Below are 16,987 nucleotides of genomic sequence, written 5' to 3'. Positions count from 1 at the left end.
ATGTATTGTATAACTGAAATTTGCCAGGAAAGTAGAACTTGTGTTCTCACCCAAAAAAAAAAGGTAAATATGTGAAGCGATGCATGTGTTAATTAACTGGATGTGGGGAATCCTTTCACAATGTATATGTATATTAAATCATCATGTTGGACACTTTAAATATTTTACTATTTTATTTGTCAATCATATGTCAAGCTGAAAACAAAAGAAAAAGTGAGAAGCAGGTTCCAAAACCACATGGACAAGTAGGTAGAACAGTAGAATTAAGACAATGGGCTTTGCAATCTGACCACCTGGGTTAAATCTCACTCTATAAACAATTAGTTGTGTGATCTCAAGCTGGTTACTGAATCTTAGTTTCTTCAGCGGTTAAATGAGTATGAAACCAGTAACTACCTCATTGGGCTTTTGTGAAAATTCAATGAGATAACACAAAGTGTTCAACTGTCCTTGGCACATAGTAAAACACTCAACAAATTGTTCACTTGTTCGCTATTATTAATCATCTGTACTATAGTTGATATAATTGGCATAAAAATAATATATTATTTCTAAGTGGTACAATTATAGGTTTTTATTTTCTTCTTTGTACCTTGCCATATTTTCCAAATTGAAAATCAGAGATATATGATACTTTTATGAATAAAAAAATAATCATGAGAAAACAACTGGAAGCCCTTGGACCAGTACCTGGAACACAGCAGTTCTTCCAAATACTTGCTGGAGCGTCAGCCACCGGCGGCCCTAGCCAGCTAATGTCAAATGAGTAATTCACATCCAAGACTGCTGAGAGCTGCCTGCCTGTCTCTTACCGTTGGTCTCCTTTGGGCAGTGACTCACCCACATGCCCCTCCATTACTGCCAGTAGATTCTTCCCCAGTGCCCCCCGCTGGAATAATTTCACCTTAGCCCAGTGACCGCCCCCATGTTGAGGTCACCCACTCAGTAAGCACTGGCTGACTGACTGAATCTAATATGATAATTTGAAGAAGAAAAACATTCTATAAAGTCAGCAGCTTATTGTTCTACATACAGTAAGTATTCCGGTTTTTGAAGAACAATTTCTAACTTTTAATTATGCATCACCACTCCAACATTGTGTACATTCTCGAGGCTTCCACTACATGAGGTGATTATGGTAGGTTTTCCAAGCCTTATAATAAGACTCACATAATTCACACTGAGTAATGGCTAAGTAAAAAAAAAAAAAAAAAGCAACTTTTTTAAGAGCTCAATTTTGGTTTAGACCTATTATAATATTTAGCTGCTAAAGTTAGTTTTGGGAACAGAGACTAATGTAAGAACAGCAACATCCAAACAGTATGCCTTGCATTTTATTTTGGTTTAGACCTATTATAATATTTAGCTGCAAAAGTTAGTTTTGGGAGCAGAGACTAATGTAAGAACAGCAACATCAAAACAGTATGCCTTGCATTTTATTGTCATTTTACTTTTAATCCTCAGCCCAAAGCCAAAAGTATACGGTTATTCCAGTCTTAAGAGAATATGAATATACTCTAATAGTTGATAATTCTACTGTAAAGATTATTGCTCTAGATTAGCAGTTCTCAAAGTGTAGTCTCCAGACCAGCAGCCTCAGGAACAGCTAGGAACTTGTCTGAGAAATGCAAATTCTCAGGTCCCACCCTGACGTACTGAATCAAAAACTCTGAGTCTGGGACCCAGAAATCTGAATTTTAATTAGTCCTCCTGGTGATTCTGATGCAGACTATAAAGTCTGAACACCAAACCACTTCACTGTTGAAGTGCTAGGACAAAATATGAAGCCAGAGAAGTTTTGGCTGTCTGGAGAGAAAGTTCACTGGGGCAGAAAATGCGCCTCACACAAGCTTCATCTTGCTCAGGGGAGCCTGAACCTGTGGTGATCTGCCGATTTCACTGCCGAAGGAAGAGTGAAGAGAAGATATTCTTGAGAAACAAATAAGCCACGATCTACAGCAGGGCGGAGGGTCTGAAATGTCCTCCCTCACGCTCAAGCTGATGGCAGAGGAAGCAATCTCTTGATGGAATTAAACAGCATGCTGAAATTGAGAATCCCTTTCTCTGATTTGCTGGAAAACTTTTGGGAAAGTCACCACCTCGTTGTGCCGTTAGCGAAAGTGCAATTTTAAAAATCCCTGTATCAATGCTTTGGAGCCCGTTGCTACTTGCCAGTCATGAAACAGTCAAAGAATTAACCCATCAAAAATTCCATCTCTCAGCCACTGTGAGGATGATTATAATTTATGTCAGAAACTTCCCTATCATCTGCCAAATAACAAAAACTTTAAAAATGTTAATTATCATATTGATGAAATATGTTGTTCTTCTTATGAAGTACCAGAAACATCTAGTTATGAAAAAAGGCATTACAAAACCAGTCTCACTAGGCCTTCAATTTTTACCCAGCAAACTTCAATCCCACGGAAGAGCCACGTGGCAGAAACCTACGTTCAAAGTTAAGACTGTGAGTGACTTAAAACAAAACAGAACAAAAACAAGAGTAAATATATATAAAATAAAACCTATTAAAAGGAATGGGGAAAACAATCATTTGCATAAATTCAGTCCTAAATGAGTAAACACAAACCTATCTACACACCTATATACATCAGGGAAATGTGCAAGTTGTAAATATTTCAGATAAAATGAAGAGGAAACCTGGAGAGCTGGGAACGATCACAGGCCACTCTGCAAGGCTAGAAAGAACAAACCTGAATTTGGTTCTATCTCCCATGAGGCCAGGAGGACACAGCTTCCCTGAGCCTTGGTTACTTAAATAGGGATAATGACATTCATCTCCTGATATTCTTATATGTGAACCTGCCTTGCACGCTCTCTAGGAGGATCTGAATTTGTTGAACACTAGTTTATAATCCATATTCAAGGCAAGAGGTACATAAACATTTGGCTTACCCAGGTGTCAACGATCACATGATTCCAATCTCCCGGGGGAGAGAAGTGGGGCCTCCTAACTTCACAGTTGAGGAAGAAATCTCCCATTCATGTCCTCCATCTGTGAGACAGTTGGTGGTCCCAGTCGTGCTTCACATCCCTGAGTCTGACCTTCAAGACCCTGAGAAGGAGGTATGACTATTTTATCGTTCCCGTTTAACAAGTGAGGAAACAACTGTCTCGGTAATTCCCCAAGATTCCAAACCCCGAGCAGAGGGACGAGCTCTGTAGAACGCCTCTTCCAGGACCAGACTAGAGTCTCATCCAAAAGCAATGGACTGGTTTCATCAGATTCAAGATAATCGATGTCTTGATAAGATCTAGACCCTCAGAAAATCCCATGAGAGAAAGAATATTGGAAGCTTGGGAAACCATAAAGCATGAAGGGAGAAAATGCACCAACAGAAAATAGGACTATTTCTTTAACCCAGAATCCCTTCAAATATATTCCCCCTTCTCCAGGAGCACCCGCTGCACAGTAGGAGAAATCTCGTCTCCCACGTGACTAAGTCCCCACCAAGGGACCAGTAGTGGAAGTGATGGACAAATTCCTAGTCACCTGCCTGGAAGCATACCCCTTCCCCTGGACTCCCACTCTTTCCCCACTGCTGACTAGGAGTGGAGGCCCACGGGAATAACGGTGCAAGTGCAGAGCTGCATCACTGCCCTGAGGCTCTGGGTCATAGGTGGTAAGACACAAACCCTTTTGTGGTCTCAAAGCCACTGTACTGTTGGGTGCTGTTACAGCAACTTAACCTCTACTCTACAGAAAACAGGGATGGTGAGGCAGGGAAGGAGAGAGAAGAGGTAAACAGCTCATTAACAAGCCATCGGAGTCTGTAGTACAGAAACTTACTTCATTATACAAGGAAGGGATGAGAGAGAAATCAGCTTTAGTAATTAGGCCTTTGCCATCCACTTACTGAGAAGAGAAAATATTTAACGAACTATGTACATAAACATTATTTTGGCAAAAAGCAAACAAAATAATGTTAAGTGTATAAAAACAAGAAGGTCTGGATAACAAACGAAAAATGTTAAACTGCCAACAAACTGCTGGATCATAAGAAAATAAGAACATTAAAAGATTCCTTAGGTGCTATTTTTAAACAGCCAGAAAACCTGGTTTAAAATTATTAACCATTATTTTTGAAAATATAGCAGTAAATAATAGGTATATAAAGAATGAGTCATGCAGCCTTTCCAGGAGGAACCATGCACGGCAACTTATTAAAAGCCCAGGGTTACAGGTTTCATCTAATCAAATTAGTGAAAGCTTGTCCACAAAGATAAGGACCAGACTAATGACAGGGGGCCAGGGCTGTAGCTGCAGGGAAAAGCCTTAACGAGAAGGATGGAGCGAAGTGCTGAGTGTGGTTGGCTCACGTCAATTAATATAATAGATCAAATAAGTATTAATGAGATAAAACCAGCAGGCATCCCACCTTTCTTTTACAGGTTAATGAACTCCACAGCTTTGTGGATATCATCAGTCTTAACACTAAACCCAAGTCACCTCCCTTTCTTGAAATGTGCAGCTTGTGAAGGGAGAGACTAGAGATTTGAAAATGCTAGGCTTTCCTAGAGAAAAGAATATTCTATCTCCCAGTGAATCACCAAGAAAAGGCAAAGCTTTAATTTGTGACCTCGAATCACAACAGTATCCAAACAAAAGAATGAATCTTGGCAAAGTTATTTTTGCTTCCCAAATAAAATCGTCGTTAATAAACCTCCGGTTACTCATTATTCCTAGTCTTGACTTCCTGGTTAACTCAGAAGTGTTAATTAGGTTCTAGTGCGGTGGGAGTCCGTGACAAAATATATTTATAAAATAAGAAGTGCACTTTACAACTTCCTCTACAAATGTTTGAACTTTGCTTATAGAACCCGCACCAACGATCCCAAAGCGTTGATAAAAACAATGAAGAAGAAGGAAAACCACTTATTGGTACTAAAGCCTTTACTGTAATAAACCAAATATATTTACAATTTATACAAATGTTTAACCTTCAACAAAAATACAAAAAAACATTTCACAAGATGCAAAACGAGGAAACAAGTTCATTGGAGACACCACTGCTCTACCACGGACAGACAGGAGGGGAACGGCAAGGAACAGAAAGGTAATCTCGGCAGATCTCACAGAAAGAAAAGGATGGACTCTGCCCAGGTCAGCGGGCTCCATTCCTCAAGCCCACAACCCTCACCCCTCTGTCCACTTTGCCTCGGTGCTCCATTTGGTCTAGGTAGGTAGGTGACCTTCTGTTGATGTGCTCACGGCCTCCTCTTTGTAGACGCAAAGTAGTTTTGTGTCAAGGTTTGGAAACAGGTTTTTGTGTTTTTAAAGTTATAACTTTTCTATTTCTACAAATTCAAAACATTTTGGCCCAATTCAACTATAAACGTTAAACCACATAATGTTTTCAGTAGATGACTTCATAGACTGTAGCTTTCTTGTCCCCTGAGCCAGTGACTATGTACTTATCATCCACAGAGATGTCACAGCTGAGCACGGATGAGGACTCTTTGGACTGGAAGAGAAAACAATGGACATGTGTTTAATGTGGAACAGAGATGCTCAGGGCCCTGCTCCCAACAAGGCACCTTCACTGCTGGCGTCATCAGCAATGCTGTGGTCCAACTGTCTGTCATTCTATGTAAGGCGCACGGACTTACCTGGAATATGCTAGCTCCATAGGGTGTCCGCCAAGCATTGAGGAGGTTATCTTTTCCAGTACTCACAAACCATTTACCTAGAATTAGCAAAGGAACATGTGGTTGTGGCTTAACTAGATTAGAATTCCTGCTATACTATTAGCTACTTGGGCTTAATCAAACTCAGAGCATTTTTAATCATGAACTATCATGTCCAAGGGGTTGGGCCATGACATGAATAGACACAGCAGGTTTTAAATCTGGGCTCCACTGTGAACCATCTGTGATCTTGGGTTTAATCAAAGCGGTGGCAGGAACCATGTCAGTCCCATTAGCCACCGGATACATGACAGGTAGCTTCACACGGAGCATGCAGTGGGTCCTCGAATAGTCAGTCAATGAAGTTGTCTTCTGTTAGCTTCTTTATGATAAAATGGGACTAGGAAGGATTAAATGACGAATCTAAGTTAAATGGCAGACAGCACATATGGCACATAGGATGGTCAATATGTGATAGCTATTCATCCATCCATCTGTCCATCCGTCCATCCATCCATCCATCCGTCCATCCATCCATCCATCTTGTGAATAAATATTTGACCCCCCATGAACTTCTTCCCTCATTATCCTCACTGCAGAGTGTAACGGTCTGGGTGCAGCTAAGTGTTCCCTTCTCTGCCCATGGGCTGCTCATCCCGGTCAGTTCATAGCAACCTCCTCTGCTCCTGCCTCATTTTTCTATAAACTCCCACCAACCCCTCTCAGAGGGGTTGCCTCCACCCACACCCCTGACACTCCCCGCTGAAAACAAACATGTGTCAGAACTTCGTATTAGGCAATTCTATCACCTGCTGACTTTTCCCAACTCAGGGAAACAGACAAAAACAGACATCCCTATGCTCTGAGGGACATTTTAAGACAACAGAATTACTGCATCCAGATGCTCAGAGAACAACATTTTTTTCCAGATATCATCTCCACTATATTTTTTAGAAGTATTTTCCATTTAGGCCATCAACATTTCCCGGTTTCCTTTCAGTTGAACTCACCACAATAAGCAAATTTCAGGGAGAGCACACAGCTCTCGTGGAGATGCAGCTGGTACTTGTCAGGTTTGTTCACGTGGAGAACTTCCACGTTGCTGCTCTCCATGCCCACGGCCAGCCACTCCCCAGTTGGGCAATAACCAAGGGAGAATATCTACAAGAAGCAGAAGAGGCTCACTGAGTATTCTGCCCAGTAGACTTAGGAAGTGAACAGACAACAAGAAAAGGGGAAAAACTAGCAAGAACAGGAGGAGGTAATAAGCAAAGGCAAAGTCTACAGGACAACCATGCCAACCCAGATAAGTCAAGTGTTAAAGGCCTTTATGAAACAATTGGAAAAAAATAAAAACAACTGCAACACTTGTGTCATGGGTGATAAAATCAAGAAATTGTTCTTAATAATAACGGTATTCTGTGTGTTGTTTGAAAGGGTTCCTTATCTTTTACAGATACTAACTGAAATACTTATGGATGAAATGATATAACGTCTGGGATTTACTTAAAAATAATCCAGTGTTTGGGGGCAGGGATGACAGATGAGACAAGACTGGTCATGTGTTAGTAACTGTTGAAGCTGGGTGATGGGCATATGTGGTTTATCATATAATTCTCTGTACTTTCATATATGCTTGAACATTCTCTGTTCTCATAAATTGAATATATTTGAAACTTTCCATAAGAAGTTTTAAAAAAGGGCAGACCAAAAATAGGATCCTACCCATAATGGGAACAGGACTGGAAGGGAACAGGGAAGCCTATAAGAAACTCAACAAAATTTTGACAGGGACATGAAATTTAGTTGCACGTATAGTTGTTTTCCATTTCTGTCCTATTTTTCTGACTGGAATTATTAAAGAAAAAAAAGTAAGTAAATAAGTCACAATAAAAAGGACAATTCCACCATCAACAGAAAACACTTAAAATGGCATGCACTATCTTTCCCCAAACAGGCCTAGATTCAGACACTTGACATCTAAATAAGCTCCACAGTCCACAAAGTTGCCATTTTTATATCATTTCAAAACTCCATAAATCGAGTCAGCCATGAGTCCAGTGTCTGAGGGATGAGTAACAAAATGGGCATCCACTGAGATACTGCTGGATTTTTTAAGCTCCCTGATTTAAGCAAAATGAATCAACTTGCAGAGCTGTTATGATTTTTCTCTACTCCTTGTGATATCCCTGCATATTTCTCAAGGTCTATTTATATGTGAATAAAATCATTTCTCATCCCCACATTAGATGGACAACAGATCAGACCCTGCATGTTCTTCATGGCACAAATTCCTGAAACAACTCATATACAAGTAAAACAACTAACACATCTTAACCTACAGCATTTTAAAAACCAGTCTAAGTGTTTCAGGGTAATTTGTGTGTGTGTGTGTGTGTGTGTGTGTGTGTGTGTGTGTGTTTGTATCTCAAATTAAAGCCAGGTCTGTTTGTCTAGCTACTACTCTGGGGGGTGGGAGGGAGCGGGGAAGGTATGGGGAGGGCGTGCACCACACACAGAGCACCGCGTGGGTTCCGGGGAGGGACAAGCCTGCACCTGGGAGGTGAAGTCGTGCTGCTGCAGCTGCCGCCCTTCACGCAGGTCCCAGGACCGGACCGTGTTGTCCAAGCCGCCCGTCCAGAGCTTGGTGCCGTCGTTAGAAATGTCAATACAGCTGGCCCCGTCTGTGTGGCCCTGGAATTGCCTGATAAAACAAACCAGATTGAATAATGATTTCCTGCCAGAGCTCAAGGTAAACACTGTTGTGTTGTTAGTTTTGGACTCGCTGTGCGTGTGTCACCTCCTCGGTGTCTGCTGATGTGCAAGATCAAACCAACCTTCCCCCCGAGGAGGAGAGGAAACGGCACCTGCAGACTTTCTTTTCCTTTTTTCATGATCCAAGTGCTGAAGAAATGGAATGCCGTTTTAGGTCACCACACAGGAGAAGTTAAATACGCTCCTATAGCTATTCTCACAAATCTGTCTGGAAGGTAAAATTCCTCCTAGGTCTGAAAAAGTGTTTTAAGTGTGAAAGTGGGGGAAAAAAGACAAACACACAAAATCCCAAGTGTATTCCTTAAAGAAAGAAGCAGGCTTGGCCTATAACTGTGCAGGCCTGAATCACCACATCACCAGCCCAGGGCCGAGGAGCACTCCCATTTTCATGAGTGAGTAACACGGCAATGCCCTTCGTGCCAACAAAGCATGAGCTCATGTATTTACTCAACCTCGCGTTTTCTATTCGAAAGAGCCCCACGTTAGGAAATCTGGACTCCTGGAGACAAAGGGGCATGCCGGCCTCCTGACTCAGAGGTGTGGGGCAGAGACAGAGCTGATTGCTGACTGACCCCTGGGCACGGTCCTGCCCTCAAATCTGAGCACAAGGCTGTTGTTCTCTTAAAGGGGAACCTCGTGCCTCAGTCAAAAACCACCACCAAAGAACAGACTTGTGGTTGCCAAGGGTGGGGGGCTGGGAGGGATGGACTGGGAGTTTGGGGTTAGCAGATGCAAACTATTACATTTAGAATGGATAAACAACAAGGTCCTACTGTCTAGCACAGGGAACTCTATCCAAACTCCTGGGATAAACCATAATGGAAAAGAATATAAAAAAAAAGAATGTGCCACTTGGCTGTACGGCAGAAACTAGCACAACACTGTAAATCAACTATACTTCAAAAAACAAACAAACAAAACAACAAAGAACCACTACCAAGGACAACGAGCCGACAGGGATTTGCTGAGTGCAATGCTCTGCCAGGCCCCAGGCAGGGCTTGCCGAGGGGAGGTTGACGTAAGCCACCACGGGGCTGGTGGCATGGGGGTCGTGGACCTGCTTTTGCAGGCCAAGAGGGAGCTGGCAGAGGAGTGACTGGAACAGGTGAGAAGTGTTCCGAGGTTCGATCAGGATGGTGAACCAGGCAGAATCCATGAGAGAACTGCTTGGAAATTTCAATGCCCGGAGAATGTCCTTCCTATTCAATGTCCTTCCTATTACCTTAGTATTCCTGCAGAGCTCCCAACTTTAAAGCTGACCTTGGAATTTAAAGGGCATGGAGGAAAAGACAAGAGCACCACTGTTGCCCTGAATTCTGAAACAAGATGTGAACCATCACTCCAAAAATCTCTTCCCTGAAAACTACTCAGAGCTTCCATCCTGGTCCTCTCCCCCATGCACCCCAACTCTCTGCCTCAAACGTCCCAGCCTGCACCCAAGGCTTTCCCGCTGGTCTGGAGCAGTCCTGCCCCACATTTCCAAAGTGCTGCTTTTCTGTCCTCAAACAGCTCGTGAAACCCAGGGACCTCCTCTTCATTTCATCCTCTGAATTTTTTTTTTACCTCTGAAACTCATGAAATACTTTGACTTCTTGAAAACAACTGTGTTTCTCTGCTGACCTAAGCTCTTCGTGGGTGTCCCTCGATCCCTCCGTCCACTTATCTCAGCGCTACCCTCAGGTCAGGCTCCTAGAACGCAGATCCTAGGGCTGTTCAGAACGTGCTGGGTCACAGCAGATACAAAGATATTCAGGAGACTCTGTACTGCCCTGTCACACAGAGTGGCCGCTAGCCACGTGTGGCCTGTCCAAACTGAGAGAGGGAGAGATGTGTGAAGCAGGCCAACGTATCCAACAGGTACTTACTCCCTGGGGGCCGGCACAGAGCAGGGGCCCAGAACATACAAGAGGGCAGAGTGCCTGGGCCCCATTACAGCTCCTCCACGATAACATCAGGATAACAGCAGTGCAGAAGCGACAAGGATTAAAGAGATGAATATTTGAAAAGCACTTCGAATGAATATTTTGGGAGAGCTATTTATTAAGTTTAAAAAAGAAAAAAGCAGAAAGAAAAGAAAAAACAGCCGACACTTGCTAGGCTGAAAGTTTGAAGGGGCTGTTGGCTTGGCTCCGTTTGTTCACTTTGCTCATTCTGAGCTGCCCGGAGAGTGACAAGAAAAATAACCACACTGTCACCGACACACAGGGACAGAGCCTGGTTCGGTGACACTTAGTGGATTTCTACAGAAACAGTTGAAGAAAGAGTGAGCTGCTATAATCAACTCCACAGCCCGTCCCTTCCCTCCAGCTCTGGGCCCAGAAGCACGGGAGGAGCCCTGCTAAATAACATCCAAGTCTAAAAAGGCACCATGAACAGTGTTCCTGAGCGAAGATGAACTGTGACACGAAAGGGCGAAACACAGGCCCGTTCTGCCGTAGATGTTTAACTAGCTCTTCCTTTTCTAAAGACTTTTCTCTAACGTCCCTGACGTGAGCACCAACTCAGCCAGAGGGAGTGAGCTGGCCAGAGCCGAGGAGGGACACAAAGCTGGCAGATTCCAAGCAGCTGGGCTCCTTCCTGGGTGGAATGACCCCTGGACAGAGCTTATTTAGTTATTGAGAAACACAGCTACTTTAAAACCATTCTGTGGGTGAAATTCGTGGAATCTCTTCTAATGTCCTTTTGTTGATTTTCTGTCATCCTTTATCAGCTGGCTCCTGTGCGCACATACGAGGTTCTAGGCAAAGCCAAAAACATCTAGTATTGAGGACCTTTTGTACCTCCATCTAATCCATGGTATGCTGCCCCTTGGCAAAAGCCAGGAGTGTTTTTTAAACAAATCTGGCATGTGTATGTGGCTGAAGAACGGGAACATTAGGGAGGTAAATATAAAGCCTGGGTGACACCCAAGTGTGGCCACAAGACCGTAAGCCCTCTGAGGGCGGTGATATGGTACTGACACCCAGATCCAAGCCTGGCACGTGTGGGCTGAGCCTGGGGGCCGGCAGAGAAGCAGGGGTAATAGGGGGCCTTTTGACCCAGGTACTCAAGCAGGGAAGCCCCACTCAGGAAACCACCCCTGCTCACCTCACCAGCGTCTGGTTGTGCAGGTCCCACACGGCGATGTTGCCGTCGCTGCAGCATGAGAAGCAGACCTTGGAGTCGGGGCTGATGGCCAAGGCGTAGCAGGCGGGGGCCGAGGACGTCAGCTCTGCCTTGATGCGCGGGGTGGGAGCCGCCAGGTCCCAAATGGACAGGGTACTGGCTTCCCCTCCCACTATGAGAGTGCAGCCATCAGGGAGCAATTTGCAGGAACGGATGTAGTTATCCCTGTTCTGTGAAATAAACATAATTCAATTGTTATAATGCATGACCAAGCAGTAACAATGCCATGTTCTCTAACTGCTGTCTCCGTTGTTGACTTAAAAAGTGGTATTTCGGGGACACTACCAAAGCAAGCGTTCTGTAGTAAAGATCAGCATCTGATGGCCCCTGGCTCCTTTGAAGTCGTAAACAAAGCAAACTCACAGGATTGCTCGGCATGTGTGAAGGCTTAGATATAACTGCCGCCGAAGCCCAATTTCCTGCTGAGTAGACGCAACTGAGATGATCAGGGGATGTAAGGTAAGGGTACATGTACTTCTTTACAAAGAAGCCACTTTTCACAGCTAGTTTGTAAATCTTTGACCTCATCAGCCTCCGTTATTTACTATTTGGAAACTGCAGACATACTACCTATGCTTTGGTTTTCATTACTCTTAAGTTTCTGCCTAAGGCTTGTACTGTGTCTTTATTAGCCAAATGGATCCTTGTCTGAGACTTGAACACAGCTGCTTTCTCAAGTTGTAACACGGCTGCTGTGATATTTAAGCCTCTCAACCCAAAGGCCAAAAAAATGAATAAAAGAAGGCATCTGGGCTTCCCTGGTGGCGCAGTGGTTGAGAGTCCGCCTGCCGATGCAGGGCACGGGTTCGTGTCCCGGTCCGGGAAGATCCCACATGCCACAGAACGGCTGGGCCCGTGAGCCATGGCCGCTGAGCCTGCACGTCCGGAGCCTGTGCTCTGCAACGGGAGAGGCCACAACAGCGAGAGGCCCGCGTATGGCAAAAAAAAAAAAAAAGAAGGCATCTCTCCATCAAAACCAACACATTAGAAAAGGGAGGTGGGACCTAAAATGACCCCCGCCCTCTGCAACAAAGAAATAACTGCTATCCTTTGACCCAAACAGATACAGTCAGAGTCTTTAGTATGCTTTAACCATGGCCTATTGTTCAAAGATTAGAGAAACTTTAAGCAATGTAATTTCAAAAAAGATGATGAGTGTTACAAAACTCTCCTACCATTGGGCTGCCAAAAAGCTTGCTTGGGTTTTTCCGTAAGATGTTCAAGTATGTTTCCCTATGTTTAACTTTCATTAATGGATATATTTTTAAGTTATTTGATTGCAAAAAAAAAACAAAAACCCAAGAACTAGCCCAAAGAGGCTTTTCGTCTCAAAAAACACAGTCAGTCTTCGTTTTGGAAACACCCTCTCAGGAATCCTTGCCACTTGCCAGGGGGGCAGCAGGTAAAGTGTACCACATGCCGAAGCAAAGTGCAGGCAGACACCCTACAGGGGCAGGGCAGCCTATAGTCCACTTCAGGCCAATGGTACGTGGTGTGTAAATCCTGTGGCTACTGTGTAGAGAACATGTCCTGATGTATTCTATGATCCTGAAAAACGCAACATGGTATTGGCTGGGGGGAGGCGGGGAAGCATTCCCACCACCCCCGTCCTGCTGAAGGCTGCCCTGATTTCTTGCAGTGCGATCTAGTAACTCGTTCGTAAAGTTAAGGTCATAAAACTCAGCCAGGTCTCCCTGAAAACACAGACCCTGTTCAGAATGGTTTTATGCCACGTTATCAAATGTTTACTCTTCAATATTTATCCAAAGGCTGTAGGGAAATTAAAAGTCGAGGGGAGTGCAGGGCTCAGAGTCCAGGCCTAGCTGCACTCCATCCATTAAACGGGAAACCCCCTTCTGAATACACATTCAAACAAGAACCGCTTCTGTAAACTACTGTTAAAATATGTTTTAAGAGAAATCCATCAACTCTGGGATTTAACCACTGAAACAGCAACAAATGAAACCTTCACGCTGAGGGGAGAGAGTGGGGAGAGCTAAATAGCTAACACAGGAAACAGAATGGGCTTCCATTTCCTCATAATGGGAATAAAACCCAGGCCCCGACAGCGATTTCCTTACTGAGTCTCCAGGAGGAAATTACCCTTGTGCACCAGCTCCTTCTCACTCACCAGACAGTCGAGCTGAGAGACGGGGCTCTTGTTGCCGGGGTGGCTGATGTCCCAGACCTTGACGCAGCCCTTGCCGCCCGTGTACACGTGTCGCGTGGGGTTGCTGATGGTCACCGCACACACCACCTCCCCGTGGTTCAGGGTGTTGATCTGGCGAGCGTGGCGGGGGATGCCGGGGCCAATGAGGGCGTCCGGGGGGAAGGGGACAGGCTGCATCTGACCGTCCGCAGTAACGTGGAAGGAGTATGCGCTTTTGGGGAGGGGACGGTTAGGGAGAAGAGAGAAGAACGGGAGAGGAGACAGAAAAAACATTTATCATAAAGCAATTAGTCCTTACCACAGCACGCTTCTATGAGAAAGACAGAGCAAAGATTCTTGCCACGACTTCCTTTTGAAATCAGTATAAGTTGAAGTGTTTACTGATGAAACAAACGAAATAAATAACAGCCAAAGTCCAGGGTGTTAAAAAAGATATATATTAAATGCTTTTTTAAAAACTTTTTTAAGATTTTTAAACTGTGCTCTTCATTCCGTAAGGCATTCCTTCAAATCCTGTTAAAAAACATTACATGTGCTTCCAAATTAACATAAAATACTTCCTTCTTGTACCCTGTATAATTGTATGATTCCTTAGTATAATTTAAAATGATTATTTTTGATGCTTAAGATGAAGCCCTTGAGAGCTCATAATGATTACACACGGTAAACCATGTACTTCAACATCAACAAACAAAAACAGCTTTCTAAACGTACCAGTTTCAGGCTTGGACTTAAACTCTCTTTTGCATAATTAACAGAAAATAATAAAGAGATTCTCTTACATCAAATGGCTTTCTGACAAGACTTCAAGTTTCCACCTCAACGACCTCCCTGTCTACTTTGGCCACAAAGCCCAGTTTTATCGAAGGCAGCAAAGCTTTCAACTAAAAGACTACTCTTCCCAGCGTTGCTCTAGCCAGGTATGCCCATGTGCTGACCGATGAGATGTAGGCAGAAGGTGCTGGGCAGCACTTAGTTCATAACTTGAAAGAAAGGGGACCCTGAGGGACATGGAAACTACCTGTACTTTCCATTCAATTTTGCTGTGAACCTAACATTATTCTAAAAAATAAGTTTATTAATTTAAAAAAAGGGGCTTCCCTGGTGGCGCAGTGGTTGAAAGTCCACCTGCCGATGCAGGGGACACGGGTTTGTGCCCCGGTCTGGGAAGATCCCACATGCCGCGGAGCGGCTGCGCGTCCGGGGCCTGTGCTCTGCAACGGGAGAGGCCACAACAGTGAGAGGTCCGCATACCGGGAAAAAAAAAAAAAAAAATTAAAAAAAAGAAAAGAAAAAGAATTTAAAAAGAGGGAGGAGAGAGTGCCTTCCTTCTTCTCTTCCTCCTTCTTGCTACCTGCACTATGAGCAAGATGACTGGAGCTCCAGCAGCGTTTCTGGGCCACAGGGTGACTCTGAAGATGGAACTCAATTGCTGAGGGGGACAGAACAGAAAGATAGAATGCAGAGGTCCTGGTGACACTGTGAGACCTGGGGCTGTATCACTGGGGCTGTGATACCTGCCCTAGGCTACTGACAGCCAGTATCTTTTATGGGAGAGAGAAATAAACTTCTATTTTACTTAAGCTATTATTTTCTTCCCTGTTAAATACAAACAAACCTAATCCTAGTGCACACTTCTGTTTCTACACTAAAATCTTACAGCATATTTTTTCTCTAACAATCTAATTATTTAAACTCCAAGCACTCATATACTACAGATACTAGAAAGCACGCACAAAGAAAAGACCCTGTAGAGGATGGAAGATATAGGAGTACTAACGTTTTATTTCCCACCCACATCTGAACTAGGCACTTTGAAGACCACTGCTTTCACTTTCTTCTTATCCAAAGCATCACTCGGTGATCTAGAAGTTCAACATTAAAGCTTTTCTATAGGTCTGCATACATAAACAATAAATGAAGTACGTAGGGCTTCCTCCCTCCCATAACCTTCTGGAATAAGTCTGGGCCCTTTCTGGAATTTATCATTGGCACCTTGCAGTCCCTTTACAGATCCTAAAGACCTTGGGCATTAATACAGAACTTAAATTTTCATTTTAATGCTAACTCAAATTTTGAAAAATAACTAAGCATGCACAAAACTTAAAATTGATAGAAGACATCAGGTTTCTACCTGCCTGCACATAAAACCACATACTTCCTTAGCTTGAAAATAAAATACATGCTGTTATTTTCCTTCTATAAAAACAAGATGTCGGGCTTCCCTGGTGGCACAGTGGTTGAGAGTCTGCCTGCCAATGCAGGGGACACAGGTCCGAGCCCTGGTCTGGGAAGATCCCGCATGCCGCAGAGCAACTAGGCCCGTGAGCCACAACTACTGAGCCTGCACATCTGGAGCTTGTGCTCCGCAACAGGAGAGGCCGCGACAGTGAGAGGCCTGTGCACCGCGATGAAGAGTGGCCCCCGCCCGCCACAACTAGAGAAAGCCCACGCACAGAAACGAAGACCCAACACAGCCAAAAATAAATAAATAAATAAAATTTAAAAAACAAAATATCAAATATATGAAAAGATTTTTAAAAGAACTTCCCCTTCTCCCTGACCAAAGGACACAATTTTAGATACGTTATCTCCTGGCAAACTGGTTCCAGTAACTAATCTTATACAGCTATTTGGCCCAAATCCTTAACATTACTCTTAATTTGAATGACTGAGTACACATAATGGGAACCACAAAGAATGTCCTAGAAAATAAGTATGCATATAAAACAACTACAGCTCAAAGCCCTTATGTCAAGGGTTTGGTTTAGTACCAAACCACTAAATCTCCTATTTTTTCATACTGAAGTATATTTGATGTACAACATTATATAAGTAAGAGGCGTATAATACAGTGATTCACAAGTTTTAAAGGTTGTGAGTTTATAGTTACTATAAAATAATACTCGTTATTACTTTATAATAAAATATATTTTATAATTATAAAATATAATATACTCATAAAATAATACCATTTATAGTTATTATAAAATATTGGCTATATTCCTTGTGTTGTACAATATATCCTTGCAGATCATTTTATACATAATCGTTTGTAACTCTTAATCCCCTACCCCTACTTATCCCTCTCCCTCTTCCCTCTCCCCACTGGTAACCACTAGTTCTCTACGTCTGTGAGTCTGTTTCTTTTTCGTTATTATATCTCCTATTTTTAGCTCACAGTATCCTTTAGTGTCCTTAGTAATGTATCAAGCCCACATGATATTT

The 16,987-nt window shown here is 43.4% G+C and overlaps 1 protein-coding gene across 2 annotated transcripts in view; it reads right to left on the bottom strand.

The window, feature by feature from the left end:
* Positions 1 to 4,892: 4,892 nt before the first annotated feature.
* LOC115863773 (transducin-like enhancer protein 1) overlaps positions 4,893 to 16,987 on the bottom strand; it is an 87,788-nt gene continuing 75,693 nt past the window's right edge. For both annotated transcript variants that reach the window (XM_030876938.2, XM_030876939.2), the window contains exons 15-20: positions 13,721 to 13,970; positions 11,512 to 11,759; positions 8,206 to 8,353; positions 6,660 to 6,810; positions 5,632 to 5,708; positions 4,893 to 5,486 (exon numbers count right to left, since the gene is read on the bottom strand). In XM_030876938.2, coding sequence (XP_030732798.1) covers positions 5,379 to 5,486; positions 5,632 to 5,708; positions 6,660 to 6,810; positions 8,206 to 8,353; positions 11,512 to 11,759; positions 13,721 to 13,970 — 982 coding nt within the window. In that variant the 3' untranslated portion in view covers positions 4,893 to 5,378. The remainder of the gene's footprint in view (positions 5,487 to 5,631; positions 5,709 to 6,659; positions 6,811 to 8,205; positions 8,354 to 11,511; positions 11,760 to 13,720; positions 13,971 to 16,987) is intronic.

The sequence above is a fragment of the Globicephala melas genome, chromosome 6 (assembly GCF_963455315.2).
Source record: "Globicephala melas chromosome 6, mGloMel1.2, whole genome shotgun sequence".
Taxonomy (NCBI): Eukaryota; Metazoa; Chordata; class Mammalia; order Artiodactyla; family Delphinidae; genus Globicephala; species Globicephala melas.
This window is presented reverse-complemented; position numbering and strand designations above follow the sequence as displayed.